General features: G+C 39.6%; 1 protein-coding gene and 1 non-coding gene across 2 annotated transcripts in view; both read right to left on the bottom strand.

Moving 5' to 3' along the window:
- Positions 1-21,209, bottom strand: part of YIPF4 (Yip1 domain family member 4) — a 42,224-nt gene extending 21,015 nt beyond the window's left edge. The window contains exons 1-2 of the mRNA XM_065929467.1: positions 20,892-21,209; positions 909-1,062 (exon numbers count right to left, since the gene is read on the bottom strand). Coding sequence (XP_065785539.1) covers positions 909-1,062; positions 20,892-20,970 — 233 coding nt within the window. The 5' untranslated portion in view covers positions 20,971-21,209. The remainder of the gene's footprint in view (positions 1-908; positions 1,063-20,891) is intronic.
- On the bottom strand, positions 4,251-4,321 carry TRNAG-UCC (transfer RNA glycine (anticodon UCC)). Its single transcript has one exon. It is a non-coding gene; the product is annotated as a tRNA-Gly (tRNA).
- Positions 21,210-22,039: the final 830 nt, after the last annotated feature.

A 22,039-nucleotide genomic window follows, 5' to 3' on the forward strand; every position in this document is an offset into this window, starting at 1 on the left:
GATACATGTGCATGCTATTGATCTTTACGTGTGCTAAGTTGCTTCAGTCGTGTCTGACTCTGCGACCCTATGGACTGTAGCCCGCCAGGCTCCTCTGTCCAGGGGGATTCTCCAGGCAAGAAAACTGGAGTGAGTTGCCATGCCCTCCTCCAGGAGATCTTCCCAACCGAGAGGCTCCAACGGGTGTCTCTTACGTCTCCTGCAATTGGCAGGCAAGTTCTTTACTACTAGCACCACCTGGGAAGCTCAAGGGATACATAATCGCTTAAAAATCTTCAAGTACTATGAAGAAGGTGAAAGTATCCCTTGTAGTCCTCCCAGGGGTAGCTCGAAAATTGCTATATAGGAGAGAGTTTAGAGAGATAATCTTTTTGGAATTCTTAATTTGTCTTAAACTGAACTTTCAATGAGTTAAAAATATTATTTCATTATTCCAGTTTTACTAATCACAGGTGACCTTGAACAATGTTGGGATTATGGGTGCCACCCTCCAACAAAAATACATGTATAATTTTGACTCCCCCAAAACTTAACTACTAATAGCCTACTGTTGACCAGAAGACTTAGCAATTACATAAAAAGTTCATTAACACATATTCTGCACACCCTTATTTTATGCATTCATGATATTTCTAGGCTACACAGTTCACCTGCGAGTTTCTTTGCACTACTGCAAATCTCAAAAAAATTCTCTAATACAATTGCTGAAAATAATCCAAGTATAAGTAGACCTACACAGTTCAAACCTCAGTTGTTCAAGGGTCAAATGTACTAGCAAAATCGAAAATAGCTAAAACTTTTGACCAAAAAGGTTAAGGTTTTCCATACCTGTCTTAAATAATATGAAAGAAAATAATCATTTCACAGACCAGCTCTAAAATCCAAAAATATACATTATTTTTACATACAGGAGTGGCTTGTTATCTTCAGGGTCATCATCTTCAACTTCCAAAAGCCAGCCATATCCTCTTTGTCTCAGAAATGTAGTGGCTGTAGATTCTTTGATAAAATCTCCACCAAGGTTTAACTTGACATCTGGGGGTGCTATTGAACCACTGAGATCTTAGGAGAAAAGACGACAAAACTATAAATTAAGGTAAAATGTGTGAATCCTAACCAACATAGGCGAATATTCAACTAAAAATTATCATTTGAAGATCTCTAAGTATAAATACCTGCTAGTGCATAAAATTTTCATATTTTACAGTTGATAGTATTAAAAACAAGACAACAAACACAAAATGGGAGTCACTTATGCTAAGTCCCATGTCACCAAACCAAAAATTAATTACAATTTTGGCTTCTCCCAGAAACAGAATCTTAAAACTAGTGAGTCAGAAATCACCTGGTCATCATGAGTGAGGTAATCTGCCTGAAAGACCCTGCAATCTCCTAAAGGAAAGTGACTTTGCCATAACTAACCCACTTCCAGCTAATACAACTTCCCTTCCCTGCTTCCTTCTGCTTAAAGTCTTTCATTTTGTACAGCCTCTCAAAGCTCCTTTCTATCTGCTAAATGGGATGCTGCCAAATTCATGAATCATTGAATAAACCAATAAAATCTTTAAAAGTTACTCAGTTGAATTTATTTTTTCACCAATAGATACCTAAAAACCACTTAAATTTTTACAGGAAAATGAAAATCAGAGTAGTGAAGACACATGAAAGATTTCATATCTAATTAGCTAACCTTGTACCAGAATCTAGACTTATTTACTGTAACTTTAAATTTTAAATGGAAGATATATTAAAAAAATGTACTACAGGATATCATTTTCTTTTTTGTTTGATTTAGTACGTTGGTTGGTTTGGTTTTGGCCACACCTCAAGGCTTGTAGTATCTTAGTTCCCCTACCAGAGACTGAACCCTGGCCCTGGAAGCAAAAGCATCAAGTCCTAGTCAATGGACTACCAGGGATTTTGAATTTCCTTCATTATTATGTACATTATGTGCTTCAGAACAAAGTGACTGCATAAATTCTTTTTAAAGGCACTACATATTTATATATGCAAACCAACAGATATTATTTGCTAAAGGAAAACCACAGATAATTTCTCCTACTTTTTCATGTGTTTACTAATATTTTTTTAAATCATCAACTATCTATGCTAAGTGCTTTATGTATTAATGCTTAGTCCTGGATAAATCTAAGTAGTAAGAGTTCCCTGATATTTCAGCTAACTTTTTTTCTTCATATAATCATACCACTTATCTTTAGTTTCGGCAATTCAGGGAAATTCTAAAAAGCAGTGAAGAGATCCTGTTTATCCACATTACAAAATAAATCCATTCACAGTCTGTACCAGTGCCTCAGAGGTTACAGATAATCACAGCAGTACATGTATCACATGTTCTGGTCAAAAAAAAATGGGAATAGTGAAGGACTTGCTTGAGGTCATAAAGGAATTAACTGAAAAACACATTTGTAGGACCAAACATGCACAAGTAAACAACTATCAATGCTGCTACCTAGTCACAAGACTGGAGTGGTCCACCAGAAAACAATTTTGGCAACAGCAAGTCAGAACACTCAACACAGACTCTCCTTCCCTGGAGACCATATATAGTAAAAAGAAGAGCTTAATTTTGCACATTACCCTAAATTTTCTAGGTTAGCTTTTGAAAAATGCTAAAAAAAATCTGACTTAAACTTTAATCACTGAGGGGCTCAATTATGGGAACAGTGTGGGGATTACAGGTGCCACCTTCCGTCAAAGATACATGTATAATTTTGACTCCCCCAAAACTTAACTACTAATAGCCTTGTTGACCAGATGACTTACCAATTACATAAAAAGTTGATTATGTTAATATCATATTCTGTACATCTACATATATTTTATGCATTCATGATATTTCTGGTTCTGACAATTCCTGCAACTATCTGGTTCTGACAACTCCAGCAATTAATTATAATAAAGTTTGTATTCTGTAGCTAAGTTCTAACTTAGCCACTAATTAATACAGCAAATTATTAATGCTTCTAGTCTCCAGTTTCCTATTCAAAGTTCTTTCCATGTTTAACATTATATGACTCTAAGAAGCTTTTAAATGGGAGTTTATTCAGCTAGAGATAAAATCCAAGTACTTTTGAATGCACTGTCCTTCTCTGCTTAGGCTTAAAAAATAGTCTCTGTAGATGCTGCCATAGAATCTTTTGATTAAAATACTCTCAAAATTACTTTCTGCTTCATCTTACTCTGAGATCAAGATGAAAGAGTTGAAACTTAACTAAAATTCTACTTCCAACAGGTACAAAGAGTGCTTTTTTTTTTTTTTTTTTTTTGCTTTAACAAGAGGAAGATTTAGATGAAGAAGTCATTAGTACAACAGTGACATGAAAGGTTTTGGAATTATGAGACAGGAAAGACCTTAACAACTGTTTCCTGGCCTCTTGGAAAGACTGCACTTAAAGTCCTTTTCTAAACCAAAAAAAGATATATAAATCCTAGAGCTAAGGAGTGCTGTGAGAAAGAATTGTATATGTTTAGTAGTTTTTCATAGCGTGGATGCAGAGCCTCAAAAAGGCACCTTTAGCTTACAATTTGGTAGTGTTTTCCATTCTAGGCAATGTAGAAAAACATCATGGACACATATAGGACAATGCTAGAAACAGCAGTTTGACACATCACTCAGTTCTCTCAAGATACAAATAGATGTGAGTACAAAAAAAGCAACAGCAAAGTTAAAAAAAAAAATTTCAGTAATTATCCTAAAATGTAAGCAAGCTAGCACATAAAAAACATCGGAAAACAATGAGAAATATTCCAAATCACTCCAGGAACACAGCTGTCTTGCATTTTAAACCAGAATAGAAAACAAGCTAGCTTGATCAACTCCAGCATAGGTATCCAGAATTACAGGGCTTCCCCAGGTAGTGCTGGTGGTAAAGAACCTGCCTGCCAATGCAGGATACACAGGGACACGGGTTCGGGAAGACCCCCTGAAGTAGGCAATGCCACCCCACTCCAGTATTCTTGTCTGGAAAATTCCATGGGCATAAGAGCCTGGCGGACTCTACAGTACACGGGGCTGCAAAGAGTTGGACTCAACTGAGTGAGTGAGCACATCTACCAGAATTATAATACATTCATTTTAAGTTAATTTTTCTTTGTTGTTGTTATTTAGTCGCTAAGTCATGCCTGACTCTTTGCAACCCCATGGACTGTAGCCCATCAGGCTCCTCTGTCCATGGGATTTCCCAGCCAAGAATAACTAGAGTGGGTGCCGTTTCCTTCTCCAAAGGATCTTCCCAGCCCAGGGATCGAACCTGTGTCTCCTGCTTGGAAGGCAGATTCTTTACCACTGAGCCACCTGGGAAGCCCAAATTCTCTCTTACTATGCTATAACATTCTTGTCATTTTCTAAGTAAAAAGACAACAAGGATAATAATAAATATAAGTGGATTTAAGAGAAAATGATCTTTGAAAGAAATCTCAAAAATGCCTTTGCTTGTCTGGGCTCAGAGTGAAGAAGAATATCAATACATTTCAAATTTTATTGAAAGCCAGCTGGAAAAATGGCAGAACAAAACTTAATGATAATTCTCCCTCCTTTTCAATTCAAGTTGGGTTGAGGAATCCTTTCTCTGAATCTTCTACTCAGCCTGAGAACTTTACTTTGAAGAATTTGGTCAGTGTAGTATGATGGTATACTCAGGATGAAATTTACTGCTGATCTGCCCCTACAAAAGTTCTAATTTTATGAAAGAAGAGTAAACTGCAACGAACGTGAACATTTTGTTGGTACTTGCCAACTTCTCATATACGTGAATAAGCATTTTCTTACTTAACAAGCAACAAGAGCAAGGACAAAAAAATTACTCCATTTTATTTGAATGAAAATGAAATGAAATCCATGTGAGCTTAAATCTAAACCAGAATGGACTATCTGTGCAGCAAAATAAAACAAGCTCATGTTTCACACTTACGGGATAAATTCCACTGTTCTATTTTAGTTATAAAAATATTTTAATGCATATATAGTCCAATGAAAGAGCTCAAGGAACCAAGCAAGTACGTAATGGTTTTATAATAGCTAAACTTCCCAAGTAGCTCAGTGCTGAAGAATCCACCTGTAATGCAAGAGAAAGGTTCGATCCCTGGGTTAGGAAGATGCCCTGGAGAAGGAAATGGGAACCACTCCATTACTCTTGCCTTGGAAATCCCATAGACAGAAAGTCTGGCAGGCTCCAGGCCACGGGGTGGCGAACAGTTGGGCACAACATAGGGACAACAGCAACAGACCTATATTGGAGGTTGATTATGTTACTCCATAAGAAAAACTTTAAAGATGTGTATAAAATTATGTCCTAGGTAATATTTTTATTCATATCATTTTGGTTTATGATTTTAGCAGCTTTACTATGTGATTTACCATCTGAGGCAAGAGTACTGGAGTGGGTTGCCATTTCCTTCTCCAGGGGATCTTCCCGACCCAGGGATTGAACCCAGGTCTCCCGCATTGCAGGCAGACGCTTTACCGTCTGAGCCACCAGGGAAGCTCTTACTATTTGATACTACTAGCTAATTTTCATATTGCACATAACATTAATTAAAATAAATTAAATCTCCTGAACCTGCCTTTAGAAAAATTAAATCTCATCTTGGCACAAACCAGTTGTTGTTGTTCAGTCACTCAGTTGTATCTGACTCTTTGTGACCCCAGAAAAAAAGACTGCACCAAAGTACTGCATTTTGGACTCTTTTTGTTGACTATGAGGGCTACTCCACTTTTTCTAAGGGATTCTTGCCCATAGTATAATGGTCATCTGAATTAAATTCACCCATTCCAGCCCATTTTAGTTCACTGATTCCTAAAATGTCAATGTTCATGCTTACCATCTCCTGTTTGACCAATTCATTCATGAACCTAACATTCCGAGTTCCTATGCAATACTGTTCTTTATAGCATCAGACTTTACTTTCACCACCAAACACATCCAAAACTGGGCATTGCTTCTGCTTTGGCTCAGACTCTTTATTCCCTCTAGAGCTATTTCTCCACTCTTCTCCAATAGCATACTGGGCACCTACCAACCTGGGGAGTTCACCCTTCAGTGTCATATCAGCCTTTTCATACTGTTCATGGTGTTCTCAAGGCAAAAATGCTGAAGTGGTTTGACATTCATTCCCTTCTCCAGCGGACCACGTTTCTGTTAGAAAAATCAATTATCTAACAGAAATTTATTTTATTTGCTTTATGAGTCTTTTAACTCTTACTTTGAAATAATTATAGATTCATAGGAAGTTGCAAAAAGGTTTTATGTACCCTTCACCCTGTTTTCCCCCAATGGTACCATTATATATACTATCAAAATCAGGACACCAACATTGATACAATCAATAGAACGTCCTGATTTTACCAGTTTAAAACACACTTATTTGTCTATGTATATGTGTGTATTTGTCATTGCTGTTTAGTGGATGAGTCACGTACAACATTTTTGCAAGTCGGACTTTCGCCACCAGGCTCCTCTGTCCATGGGATCTCCCAGGCAAGAATACTAGAGTGAGTTGCCATTTTCTTCTCCAGGGGATCTTCCCGACCCAGGGATCAAACCCACATCACCAGCACTGGCAGGCAGATTCTTTACTACGGAGCCACCAGGGAAGCCCTGTATGTGTGTACAGTTTTATGCAATTTTACCACATTTTAGATTTGTCTAATACTTTACAAATTTAAAATTTATGAAAATAAATGTCAATTTTTAAAAAAGGTAAATCTTGCATAACTACCTTCTTTTCCTCCCCAAGAAAGGTTGAGTCATTTTCAATTTTCAAACAGGAAAGAAAAGCTAATTCTTGCACCCATTATATATCGTATACTGTGTTTCATGAGCATATTGTATAAGGGATATTTGTGATAATAGCTACATGAATATAATGTTTTTAAAAATCAAGCAGGAGGGACTTCCCTGGTGGTCCAGTGGTTAAGAATCCGCCTTGCAACGCAGGGGACGCATGTTCAATCACTGGTTGGGGAACTAAGATCCCACATGCTGCAGAACAACTAAGCCCATGTGCCAAAACTGGAGAAGCATGGGCTGCAACTGAAAGATCCTGAATGACACAATGAAGATGCCACGTGCCACAACAAAGACCTGATGCAGTCAAATATACAAGTTAAATAAATAAATATATTTAAAAAAAAATCAAGGAGGAAATTTTTAAAAAGGAAAACCTAAAGATTCCTCTATCAACACTACTAAATTGTATTAGAGGTGATATCTTTTCTGGAGAGGGGGAATATTACACAAAGTAGGTTAGTTACCTTGACAGATTAACAGGAAATTACTGTTTACTCAAAAAGAGCATATTAATACAAAAATTACTGCATCATTATGCCTGCAAATAACTGATCACAATCATGTCCTAACAGTTGTACTGTTTTTATGGGAAGTGTCTTAGTCTGTTTAGGTTGCTGTAACGAAATAAAATAGACTTGTAAACAATAGAAATTCGTTTCTCACAATCCTGGAGGTTGGAAAATAAAGTCAAGGTGTCCGTACGTTCGGGTAAGGGCTCCCTTCCAGCTGGCTGACTTCTCCTTGTGCACCCACATGGCAGGAGTGGGTATGGAGCTCTAGAATCTTTTTACAAGAGCACAAATCTCATTCATGAGAGCTCCATCCTCATGATCTCACTACCTCCCAAAGGCTCCACTTACCAACATCATCACTGGGCATTAAAATTTAAACATTATGAATTTTGGGGGACACAACTCTCCAGACCATAATGAGGTAGAAACACTGAGGAGGTTGAGCTCAAAAGGCAATATACTAAGCCCAGTTCTCTTCTGTAGACTTTAATCAATTGTCAGCTTAACATGTTAGCTTAACACTGTAGCTATTTCAAAAGCATCTAAATTTCAATATTCCAAAAGTGAATTCTGGATATTTAAGGTTTTCTTCTAGATTCTTATTTCAGTGAATAGTACCACTATCCTATCCAGCATTGTAAACCAGAAAGAAGTCTGATTATCCTTGACAGTTTCCTTCATTCACATGCTTCCCACACCATTCAACCACCACTAAATTTTGTCACTTTTATCTCTTAATATTTTTTGAACCTGCCCACTTTTCTCCATTTTTACCATCAGCGCCAATCTAATACAAACTATCATCTCCTCCCTGCATGACTATAATGGTCTGCTAACTGCTCTCCCTAATCCTTCTTTCAATCCATTCTTACCTACAGCCAGAACAGTCTTTCTTAAATGCAAATCTTTCACTCTCGGTCTAAAATCCTTCAGTGGCCTCCCATTGCTTTCTCAGCTAAATCTAATAATCTCCACATGCCCTATCTACTTCTTTAGAACAATTCTCTGTCTCCCTCCCCACCGTGACCCTGTGCTCCAGTCACAATAAGCCGCTCAGTTTTCTGAATGAACCAAGATCCCTTTAACCTTAGGGACTTTGTACCTGGTTGTTTCCTCCAACTTCAGATCATTAAATACCACCCATTCTTCAGTTCTTAGGTATACTTATTTAAGAAATCTTCCATGGTTTCCCTGACTAGATAACATTCCTTTCCTAGTCCCCTTGGCTCTTCCTTCACAGCATTTACTGTATATGATAATATACTTGTGTTTATTTGGTTAATGTCTCTAATTCTCTGACGGGAGAAGTTAAGTGTGTTTGTTGTCCTTTTGTTTTGAACACGTTAACTCCAATACCTGTTACAGTACCTGGTCTATAGTAGGCAGCCAACAAATGTGTGCAGGTTGGATGGATTAATTAATGGAAGGGCAAACAGCTGCACAGAGCTTGAAAGAAAGTAATAAGAATGTAAACTGAAAGTTGGGGGAAAGAAGACCTTTATCATTCTGAGGTGTATTTTGGTAACACTGTAACCTGCAATGAAGACCTACAAGGCCTTTTAGAACAAACACCCAAAAAAGATGTCCTTTTCATTATAGGGGACTGGAATGCAAAAGTAGGAACTCAAGAAACACCTGGAGTAACAGGCTAATTTGGCCTTGGAGTACGGAATTAAGCAGGGCAAAGGCTAATAAGAGTTTTGCCAAGAGAACACACTGGTCACAGCAAACACCCTCTTCCAAAAACACAAGAGAAGACTCTACACATGGACATCACCAGATGGTTGACACCGAAATCAGACTGATTATATTCTTTGCAGCCAAAGATGGAGAAGCTCTATACAGTCAGCAAAAACAAGACCAGGAGCTGACTATGCCTCTGATCATGAACTCCTTACTGCCAAATTCAGACTTAAACTGAAGAAACTAGGGATAACCACTAGACCATTCAGGTATGACCTAAATCAAACCCCTTATGACTATACAGTGGAAGTGAGAAATAGATTTAAGGGATTAGATCTGATAGACAGAGAACCTGATGAACTATGGACGGAGGTTCCTATCATTGTACAGGAGACAGGGATCAAGACCATCCCCATGGAAAAGAAATACAAAAAGGCAAAATGGTTGTCTGTGGAGGCCTTACAAATAGCTGTGAAACAAAGAGAAGCAAAAAGCAAAGGAGAAAAGGAAACATATTCCCACTTGAATGCAGAGTTTCAAAGAACAGCCAGGAGAGATAAGAAAGCCTTCCTCAGTGATCAATGCAAAGAAATAGAGGGAAACCACAGAATGGGAAAGACTAGAGATCTCTTCAAGAAAATTAGAGATATCAAGGGCACATTTCATGCAAAAATGGGATCAATAAAGGACAGAAATGGTAATGGACCTAACAGAAGCAGAAGATAGTAAGAAGAGGTGGCAAGAATACATGGAAGAACTGTACAAAAAAGGTATTCACGATCCAGATAATCACAATGGTATGATCACTCACCTAGAGCAGACATCCTGGAATGTGAAGTCAACTGGGCCTTAGAAAGCATCACTACGAACAAAGCTAGTGGATGTGATGGAATTCCAATTGAGCTATTTCAAATCCTAAAAGATGATGCTGTGAAAATGCTACACTCAATATGCCAGCAAATTTGGGAAACTCAGCAGTGGCCACAGGACTGGAAAAGGTCAGTGTTCATTCCAGTCCCTAAGAAAGGCAATCCCAAAGAATGCTCAAACTACTGCACAATAGCACTCACCTCACACACTAGTAAAGTAATGCTGAAAATTCTCCAACCCAGGCTTCAGCAATACATGAACCGAGAACTTCCAGACGTTCAAGCTGGTTTTAGAAAAGGCAGAGGAACCAGAGATCAAATTGCCAATATCCGCTGGATCATCAAAAAAGCAAGAGAGTTCCAGAAAAACATCTATTTCTTCTTTATTAACTATGCCAAAGCCTTCGACTGTGTGGATCACAATAATGGAAAAATCTGTAAGAGATGGGAATACCAGACCATCTGACCTGCCTCTTGAGAAACCTGTATGCAGATCAGGAAGCAACAGTTAGAACTGGACATGGAACAACAGACTGGTTCCAAAGAGGAAAAGGAGTACGTCAAGGCTGTATATTGTCACCCTGCTTATTTAACTTATATGCAGAGTACATCATGAGAAACGCTGGGCTGGAATAAGCACAAGCTGGAATCAAGATGGCTGGGAGAAATATCAATAACCTCAGATATGCAGATGACACCGCCCTTATGGCAGAGAGTGAAGAGGAACTAAAAAGCCTCTTGATAAAAGTGAAATAGGAGAGTGAAAAAGTTGGCTTAAAGCTCAACATTCAGAAAACTAAGATCATGGCATCTGGTCCCATCACCTCATGGGAAATAGATGGGGAGACAGTGCAAACAGTGTCAGACTTTATTTCTTTGGGCTCCAAAATCACTGCAGATGGTAACTGCAGCCATGAAATTAAAAGATGCTTACTCCTTGGAAGGAAAGTTATGACCAACCTAGATGGCATATTAAAAAGCAGAGACATTACTTTGCCAACAAAGGTCCTTCTGGTCAAGGCTATGGTTTTTCCAGTGGTCATGTATGGCTGTTAGAGTTGGACTGTGAAGAAAGCTGAGTGCCGAAAAATTGATGCTTTTGAACTATGGTGCTGGGGAAGGCTCTTGAGAGTCCCTTGGACTGCAAGGAGATCCAACCAGTCCATCCTAAAGGAGATAAGTCCTGGGCATTCACTGGAAGGACTGATGCTGAAGCTGAAACTCCAATATTTTGGCCACCTCATGTGAAGGGTTGACTCATTGGAAAAGACCCTGATGCTGGGAGGGATTGGGGGCAGGAGGAGAAGGGGACGACAGAGGATGAGATGGCTGGATGGCATCACCAACTCAATGGGCATGGGTTTGAGTAAACTCCGGGAGTCTGTGATGGACAGGGAGGCCTGGCATGCTGCGATTCATGGGGTTGCAAAGAGTCGGACATGACTGAGCGACTGAACTGTAACCCACCATAACATGAAAAATAAAATATGTATCTAATGAACTGGAATGTATTAAATTAAAAAAAATAGACGCTATGTCAAGAAACGACATTAGGGCTTTCCTGGTGGCTCAGTGGTAAAGAATCCACCTGCCAAAGCAGGAAATGGGTTTGATCCCAGTCCAAGAAGATCCACATGCTGTGGAGCAACTAAGCTCGTGTGCCACAACTACTGAGCCCACTTGCTGCAACTACTTAAGTGTATGTGCCCTTAAGCCCACGCCCCACCAGGAGAAGCCACTGCAACGAGAAGCCCATGCACCATAACCAGACAGTAGCCCCTGCTCACTGCAACTAAAGCCCCTGCAGCAACAAAGACCCAGCACAGGCAAAAAAAGAGACATTAGAGGCTTTTTAATAAAGCAGATATACAAAATTATATTTGCACTCTGTAAACATAGTCCTTGGAGAAGGAAATGGCAACTTATTTCAGTATTCTTGCCTGGGAAATACCATGAACAGAGGAGCCTGGCAGGCTACAGTCCATGGGGTCGCACAGAGTCAGACACGAGTTAACGACTAAACAACAATAAACATAATCCTACCTGCACTATGTGAAAGTGAAGTTGCTCAGTCATGTCCGACTCTGTGCGACCCCATAAACTGTAGCCTACCAGGCTCCTCCGTCCACGGAATTTTCAAGGCAAGAGTACTGCAGTGGGGTGCCACTGCCTTCTCCAGGGGATCTTCCCAACCCAGGGATCGAAAGCAGGTCTCCTGCATTGCAGACAGACGCTTTACCATCTGAGCCATCAGAGGACTGATTTAAGTGGGGAGAGGCTGAGGAGGAAGTACTGTCAGTAAAACATAGAGAAGAGAAACGGAAAGGACTTGAACTAAGGCAATGGAGCTATTCTGAAATAACTGGATGAACAACTGACTATAAGAAGGTGAAAGAGACACTAGAGACAAGTTTCTGGACTCTGGCAAGAGGAACTATATCACAAACATTAAGTCATTTTCTCTTTAGTACTTGCCCCATTTTCAACATTGGTTAAGCAATCCACCAATAAATATTTATGGCTCACTTATTTCTATAAGCCCTGAGAGTGATATAAAGAAGTAAGATACTTCAAAGAGTTTAAAATCCAATTGGTCATATATCCAAACAATGGACTATTATTCAGCCAGAAAAGGAATGAGCTACTGATACATACTATAACATGAACAAACCTTGAAAGCATTATGCTGAGTGAAAAAAAAAAAGACACAAAAGGTCACATATTGTATTATTCCATTTACAAGAAATATCAACAATATGCAAATCTCTATACAGTCAGAAAGTACATTACGAGAAAAAAAAAAGAAACTAGATTAGTGGTTGCCAGGGGCTGGAACACAGGGAGGGAAAGGAGAGTAACTGAAAATGAAAACAGGGTTTCTTTTTAGAGTGCTGAATGTGACACAAAATCCTACTGGTACTGCAAAACACACTCTGCCTTAGGTAAAAGACAAAGGCTACTGCCAACAGATCATAGGTGCCAGAGGAGTAAAGAGGCCTAAGTTATCAAAGAGGGGGTCAGGAGGGCTATGTGGAAGCAGACCCTAAATCTGGCATGAGAGGTAAGTGCATGAGCAGAGAAGGAATAAGAAATCATTCCAAAGATGGGAGAAAACATTTCCAGGTGATGTGACCAACAGAGGCTTAATCTCCAAAGCATACAAACAGTTCACACAACTCAACAACAGAAAAACAAACAACCCAATTGAAAAATCGGCAGAAGACCTTACCTGACATTTCTCCAAAGAAGACATACAGATGGCCAGCAGGCACATGAAAAGATGCTCAACATCACTAATTATTAGAGAAATACAAATCAAAACTACGATGACATACCACCTCACAATGGTCAGAAAGGCCATCATTAAAAAGTCCACAAATAACAAATGTTGGGGAGGGTGTGGAGAAAAGGTTACCCTGTTTGCAGGAATGTAACCTGGTGCAGCTACTATGTGAAGCTCCCTCAGAAAACTAAAAACAGAATTACTATATGATCCAGCAGTCTCATTCCTGGGCACATACCGGACAAAACTATACAATTCCAGAAGATTCATGCACCCCCATGTTCACAGCAGCACTATTCATAATAGCTAAAACGTGGCAACGACAGAAACGTCCATCAACAGGGGAATGAAGAAAGAAGTGGTATATGTATACAATGAAACACCACACAACCATAAAAAAGAACGCAGTAACACCATTTGCAGCAACATGGATGCAACTAGAGATTATCATACTAAATGAAGTAAGTCAGAAAGAGAAAGACAAATACCATACATTATCACTCACATATGGAATCTAAAATACAGCACAAATGAACCTATCTACAAAACAGAAACTGACTCACAGACATAGAGAACAGACTTTCAGTTGCCAAGAAGGCAGCAGTAAGAGGAGGAAGGACTGGGAGTTTGGGATCAGCAAATATAAACTACTGTATATAGGATGGATCAGCAACAAGGTCCTACATATAGCACAGGGAACTATGTTCAGTCTTCTGTGATAAACCATAATGGAAGAGAATATTTGAAAAAGAATGTCTAATGTATATAACTGAGTCACTGCGCTGCACAGGAGAGACTGGCAGAACACTGTGAAACAAACTATACTTCAATAAAAAAATAAAATTAAAAAAAAAGAAATCATTCCAAGGAAAAGGGCAGAGACAAAGGCATGAACACCCAAGGCTAATGAAAGGCACAGAGTTTTAAAACTGTGGAAGGTAAACTGGAGACAAAGTGTTAAGAAAGTATCAGGTTTAAAAAAAAAAAACAATTTTTAAAAACTTGTCTTTATCTTATAGGTGTTTCTTTATGCATCCTCTGTGAAATCTGGATCCTATATGATGCCCTCTACAAAAAGCTTTTGATACTTACTAAATTTGTAAAACCCTACATACTACAACTCCACTCAGATTTTCAGAACTACTACTGTCACATTAAAGACTCTGGGCATTACCTTTCCCCGTTGGGAAACACTGCTGAGGATTTACCTGTAGATGACAGGAAACAAGTACAGGTCCAGCAAAGTGGGAAGGACTGCTGGATGCTGAGGAACCAGGAAGTAACAGAGAGAGTTAGCTGTGAAAGTAATGAAAAGCAGGAGGAGTAGAGTTAATTAAAAATTCTGTCAATTAGGAGGGGACCTGTGAGTGGTAACAGAGATGGAAGAAACAAGAGGAGAAATATTAATTTAAAAAAATGCTAGAAAGAAAAACAAAGAGCAAGAAAAGCTCCAAAACAGGCAACAAGATATGGGAATAAAAGCATATAGAGGCTTATCCTAGGCAAGGAAGAAACTTTTCCTTTAAGATTTGGAAGAAAGATAGATGTCTTGATATAGATACAAAGATATTTAGGGGTGGAAAAACATGAGGGCAGGAAAACGGTTACTGCTGCTTCAGACCATGTTTTTTGCTAAGCTGTCTCTGTTCATCCCCTTTCCAATCACATGTTGGACTTCGGTTCAATTTGTGTTGGCTTCAGTTCTAGTAGCACAACAGCCTTATCTTAATCAAAAAGTATCATGTAGTCATCAAACATTTAATAAGTTTCTGCTATAAACCAGGCACTGTGCAGGGCAGTGAGTATGGTACTGGCAGACAGTAAAACACAGCTTCTAACTCCAAGGAGCTCAAGCTATAAATCAGCTTTGTTTTAGGTCTGCAAAGATTGGGAAGTATAAAACACAGGGGCTCCCGTGTTCAGTCACGTCTGACTCTTTGCAGCCCAATGGACTGTAGCCTGTCAGACTTCTCTGTCCAGAGAATTTTCCAGGCAAGAATACTGGAGTGGGTTGCCATTTCCTACTCCAGAGGATCTTCTCAACCCAGGGATAAAACCCTTGCATCTCCTTCATTAGCAGGCAGATTCTTTACCACTGAGCCACCTGGGAAGCAATATACAGGGGCTGCCTCAGCCAATTACTGCCTTTGCAATAATCGCAAGGCTGTGATCAACAAAGAGGCTAAAACTGAAAGAGAAAAAAAGCTCAGGCTTAAATTGAAGAAAGTAGGGAAGACCACTAGGCCAATCAGGTATGACCTACATCAAATCTCTTATGATTATACAGTGGAGGTGATTAATAGATTCAAGGGATGGGATTTGAGAGACAAAATGCTTGAAGAACCATGGACACAGATGCTTTACACTGTACAGAAGGCAGTGACTAACATGAACCCAAAGAAAAACAAACCCAAGAAGGCAAAGTGGTTGTCTGAGGAGGCTTTACACACAGCTGAAGAAAGAAGAGAAGCAAAAAGCAAGGGACAAATGGAAAGACATACCCAACTGAACACAAAGTTCCAGAGAACAGCAAGGAGAGATAAGGAGGCCTTCTTAAATGAACAATGCAAAGAAATAGAGGAAAACAACAGAATGAGAAAGACTACAGATCTCTTCAAGAAAACCTGAGATACCAAGGAAGCATTTCATGCAGGGATGAGCATGATAAAGGACAGAAACGGTAAGGACCTAACAAGCAGAAGAGATTAAAAAGAAGTGGCAAGAATACACAGGAAAACTACACAAAAAGGTCTTAATGACCCAGATAACAAGATGGTGTGGTCACTCACTTAGAGCCTGATATTCAGGAGTCAGAAGTCAAGTGGCCCTTAGGTAGCATTACTACAAACAAAGCTAGTGGAAGTGACAGAATTCCAGCTAAGCTATTTAAAAATCCTAAAAGATGACTCTGTTAAAGTGCTGCATTCAGTATGCCAGTAAATTTGGAAAATTCAGCAATGGCACAGGACTGGAAAAGGTCAGTTTTCATTCCAATCCCAAAGAAGGTCAGTATCAAACAATGTACAAACTACCAGATAATTGCACTCATTTCGCATGCTAATAAGGTTATACTCCAAATCGTTCAAGCTAGGCTTCAGCAGTACATGAACTGAGCACTTCCAGATGTACAAGCTGGATTTAGAAAAGGCAAAGGAACCAGAGATCAAATTGCCAACATCTGCTTGATCATATAAAAAGCAAGGGAATTCCAGAAAAACATCTACTTGTGCTTCATTAACTATGATAAAGTCTTTGTGCGGATCACAACAAACTGGAAAATTCTCAGAGATGGGAATACCAGACACCCTTATCTGACTCCTGAGAAGTCTGTATGCAAGTCAAGAAGCAACAGTTAGAATTGGACATGGAACAACAAACTGGTTCAAAATTGGGAAAGGAGTATGTCAAGACTATATATTGTCATCTTGCTTATTTAACTTATATATAGAGTGCATCATCTGAAACGACAGGCTGGATGAATCACAAGCCTGAATCAAGACTGCTGGGAGAAATATCAATAACCTCAGATATGCAGATGACACCATCCTACTCGAAGAAAGGGAAGAGGAATTAAAGAGCCTCGATCAAAGTGAAAGAGAAGAGTGAAAAGGCTGGATTAAGATTCAACATTCAAAACACGATGATCATGGCATCTGGTCCCATCACTTCATGGCAAATAGGTGGGGAAAAAATGGAAACCATGAGAGACTTTATTTTCTTGGGCTCTACAATCACTGCAGACGGTGAATGTAGTCGTGAAATTAAAAGACACTTGCTCCGTGGAGAAAAGCTATGACAAACTTACGTATTAAAAAGCAGAGACATCACTTTGCTGACAAAGTCTACACAATCCAAGCTATGGTTTTTCCAGAAGTCATGTACGGACATGAGAGATGGATCATAAAGAAGGCTGAGTGCCAAAGAACTGATGCTTCTGAACTGTGGTGTTGGAGAAGACTCTTTAAAGTCCCTTAGGCAGCAAGGAGATCAAACCAGTCCATCCTAAAGGAGATCAGTCCTGGGTGTTCACTGGAAGGACTGATGTTGAAGCTGAAGCTCCAATACTTTGGTCACCTGATAGTGAACCTACTCACTGAAAAAGACCCTGATGCTGGGAAAGAATGAGGGCAGGAGAAGAGGGCAACAGAGGATAAGATGGTTGGATGGCATCACCAACTCAATGGACATGAATCTGAGCAAACTCCAAGGGATAGTGAAAGACAGGGAAGCCTGGTACGCTGCAGCGAGGGCTCAGAGTCGGACACGACTTAGTGACTGAACAACATCATAGTTTTTAAAGAATGTTCTTCCCTCTTTTCCTTTAAACTGTACCTGAAGAACTTTTCCCTGAAGAACTTTTCCTTTAAACTGTACCTCATCTTTCTCTGAAGACCTCCTTGATCCCTTCCTGCACTTAACCACTTCTACCTTTCAACCTCCTTTTTATAGTATTTATTACGTATGATGAATTTTTAAAAATCCCTTTCTTATGAAGCCATTTCTTGGTGTTAGGGACTTCCTCATATGCAGTCCCTCGCATATGGACATACTCCCTTCATTCTACATAAAAAAAAAATTACTTATCTTTAAAAATTTGGCAGAATATTACCTCTATCAAATTGTCCCTGATCTTTCAGCTAAAAAAAACGTCCTCCTCTCCTGATTGATCTTTCATAATATTCTAAATCAGAGCTTCTCAAGCTTTAATGTGCTACATGAATCACTGAAGGATGATCTTGTCAAAATGTATATTACAATTAAGCAGATTATTCTGCATTACTAGTGCCCAGCAATGCCAATGCTGCTGGTCTGTGGAAATGAAAAAGGCAAAGAATCATTTATTTGTGTGATAAAAAATAAAGTCAAAGGGTTGCTTTAAAGACTTCTATATATTTCACATGTGTATAACAGTAACATGTGTATATCATTGTTGTTGTTCAGTCGCTAAGTCATTTCTGACTCTTTGTGACCCCATGGACCCTGCCAGGCTCCTCTACACTCTTGCACTTATACATATGCATTTCCTTACTGCTTTTGGAGGTAGGTTTACACCACAGACTTGAATATTCAGTCTGGATTTCATTATTCACTTATTTATTTATTTACTGGCCATACATAGCCTAAGTTCTTTTAACTTGTACTTATGGACTCTGCTTTTATACACATTATCTTAAGTAGTTTTCACAATATTCTTATAAGTGTGCTTTTCATTTTACTTATTTAATGTAAGTTTATAGGAGCTATGTGATTTGGCCAATATCACACAGCTACTGCCAGAGTCAGAACTTTAACTGAAGTCTTCCAGTTCTAAATTCAGTAATTTTTTAGTTATACCATCCAGATGTGCTGTTTTGTAGTCAAAAATGTCAATGTCATATGAGACAAAAGAAAGCAGAAATCATTTATTCCTTCAACAAACAATTATGTTGTGATGTTTATATTCTGGGCTCTGTGCTAAGTACCAGATACAAAAAAGATTAGGGAAGTTTCTGAGTAACAGTTAAGCAAAGTTTCAGCAAGGAAGGAGTATTTGATTTCATCCTAGGGTAAGGAAGAGAAACTGCATTCTAAGCATGAGGACCAGGATACACACATATATGGATACAAACACCAAGGCACATTTTAGAACAAAAAACATGTACAATTAGTGATGATAAGTATTAAGAGACCTGAGCAGAATCTAGGACAGTATACGACTGAAAACACCTGTAAGCTGAAAACATTCATGTTTAGACAAAAAACATAAAAAAAGGAAGCAAGAATTTACATGGCATGCTTAGGAACCAGAGAAGAGACCTGGCGTCACATAGTGAATGTTTATGTTAGAGAACAATAAAAAAATAATTGTGGGGCCAGTTGATAATGAAACTCAAAGCAGCAGCAACACTGCTAACAAGTACTTAGTATTTAACTGCCAGATGTACTAAGTGCTTTGCATCTGCAAAATGTTTGAGCGCTTGGATACCATCATTCTCGTTTTAAGTATAGGAAAACTGAGGTTAAGAGAGATTAAGTAATTTGCCCAATATCACATAGACAGTAATTGGGAAAGACACAATGGAAATCCAGGATTTTATACTTTATAAACACTATCTAGTCTACAAAAATACATGAAAGCTGCATCATGATTTAGTGTAAAGAAATCTGAGGAGACAGAACACTAGATCTTAATTCCAGATCCTTCATGTGGAGGTTATAGAACTTTTTTAAGCCTGGGGTTCACTAAAACCCAGGAATAATAAAGCTCAGCAAGATTCTTAAAAAGATCAAACAAGTCATTTGTTTAAAATAGTCTGCATATTCCAACTGTATAAGGTTATGCACATAAGAATATTATAATACACATATCTATCTTTGTCTCTATTTCCCTGGATATATACAGAGTCTATACAATCTTGGAGGATATGTGGACAAGTTTGAATAAAACATGGATTTTACTTATTTCAGGTTTCTTGGTTTTATGTAGGGAGTCAATGAATTAGTTTGCTATATTATTATCAAGATTTCTTCAGTGTGTTTAAGAAAGGTAATTCCTGGGGGAAGGGAGGATATGAAAACTATAAACACAGATACATGAGTTTGAACAAACAGGCTGTGATACTAAATGACATAATTTTTTCTTAAAGTCTGGGAAATTAAGGTCGCTTATTCCTCCCCAAGCACTAGGCTACCAAATGCAGACGTAACAAATTAAAATATTTTGGGTGGCCATATTTCACCAAATTCCCGAATTACATTTAAATGTATCAGCTATGTTCTCTAAAATTTTTGTTGTACATTTTAAATTATAGCCAAAAGTACAGTACTTTTTTTTTTTTTAAGCCACTCAAAAAAACAAAAACGAGGAAAGCAAAACAGAAAAAGGGAAAGCAAGTTGCATTAACCAAATATTACAAGACTAGTCTTCTCGGGAAACACACTATGTCCTTCCCGAGGATGAAATGTCTACAATTAAGAAAAATTTATTTTTTTCATATTGTGCAGGTAAGTCTCGTCACTGGAAAATTACTGGTTAACAAAGTCTAACGAAAGGAGCAGAGAAAGATTTCTGATACAAAGAGTTTGGTAAAGTACACAGAAAAGGAGGAAAACAAATTCTCGCCTACTGTAGAAAAATCTCTCTAGCTTCCTCAAAACAGTATCTGGCGAAAATCTGGAGAACCTACAGGGAACTCTAGGCTGGATTACAAGAAGTTTCAAACACATCTGGGTTTACTTCTCTGAACACTGTCAAATACCATGAAATTGGAGGAAAACTAGGGACGTAGGCAAAATACCAGATTCCATAAAAACCACGAACTCTTCGAGGGAGGTTAGTATTCGTAGCGCCGAATCTACGCAAAAGCTATATACTGATAAACAACCTCATTCTCATTCTTTGACACAGATCCCGGCCCATCTAACCATTCGTTTCTGAGTTACAGCAAGTCATTTTAGAAATAATATCTTGGGTCCCGTGGGTGCACTCGAGGTAGGTGAGTCCGCCAGATAAACCTGACACCAGATGGTGTGGGGAGGGCCAGAAGCTGACCGAGTCACTTGGAAAGCTCCCCACGCCCCACCCTCGGCCACTCGGCCCTCTCGGAAGGCCCGGCGAACGCAGAGGCTCGAGTCACCCGTAGGTCAGCTTTCTGTCCGTACCCACCAGGCCACAATCACCTCGGCATCAAAAAGACCCTGCCGTGTCCGCCCGGCGTCCCCCGGGGTGGCGGGCCCTTCGGGGGCCCAGTCTCACCTTCCGCGTCAGCTGAGGAGACAAAGGTGAAGTCCCCATTAGTGGGGGTATACGCCGGGGGCGGGCCCGGCGGCTGCATCTCGCGGCCCCTCCGAGACCGCGGCGGAGGAGGAGGCTGCGGCTGGGCCCAGGCCCTAAGGCGGCCGCGGCGCCGACCCGCACCCGCGCCCTACGGTGGGACCAGCGAACCGGGAGATGCAGGCTGGGAGCAAGGCCCGAGACGAACGCAGCTAGCCACGGAGCTATCCCCAAAGGTCCCCACCGAAGCACCCTCGGTGGCGACCGCCCAGGAACCACGACGCCGGCGCCCTGACAGGACCATAACAGTGACAGCGCCGCTGTGATTGGTTCTTTGTAATCTGCTCTTCCATTGGCTCCCGGAGAAAGGTTCTGATTGGCTCTCCCTCTTGTTGATTGCGGAAGTTTACCCGGGACAGGAAGTTAATTTGTAATTCGTGGAAAACTCCGGCGTCTCACTTTTTTCATTTGTTTCCGTCAAGTTTCCTGCCTTTTGGCTTTTCTTTATATTCTCTACTTTTGTTAACTGGGCGGGGTAAAATTTTTGAGAATTGGGAGTGTTTTTACAGGTCAGCCCTGGAATATCCCTAGATTCCCTTTCTTTTAGTCATTAATTGTATCTCCCTTCCTTCTGTTTTTAACGTTTTAATTTTGTATTGGGGTATAGCCAGTTAACAGTGTTGTGGTAGTTTCAGGCGAACAACAAAGGGACTCAACCATACACATACATGTATCCATTCTCCCCCAATATCTTGACTTAAATTGTATATGGTCCTAAGACTTACTTTTCTCATCTGTGAAATGAATACTTTAAAATCCATTTCTCATCTGTGAGGTGGATACTTAAAAAAAAAAAAAAAAAAGCTATAAATTTCCACTCAAACATTGGGGCTCTTGTCTACCACATTCCTCAGTGAGTGAGGCAATTTCAGGCCTGAAAAGGTAAGGAAGGAGCACAGTTAGAAGAGCACCTAAATCTTCTGAATTCTAATCCAGTTCTGTTTTCACAAGGTTCTGTCTGCTGATAAGCTTGTTCAGTGGCTAAGTCATGCCCAACTTTTTAAAACCCCATGAATTGCAGCATGGCCAGGCTCCCCTGTTCTTCACAGTCTCCCAGAGTTTGCTCACAT

The sequence above is a fragment of the Muntiacus reevesi genome, chromosome 3, assembly GCF_963930625.1.
Source record: "Muntiacus reevesi chromosome 3, mMunRee1.1, whole genome shotgun sequence".
Lineage (NCBI taxonomy): Eukaryota > Metazoa > Chordata > Mammalia > Artiodactyla > Cervidae > Muntiacus > Muntiacus reevesi.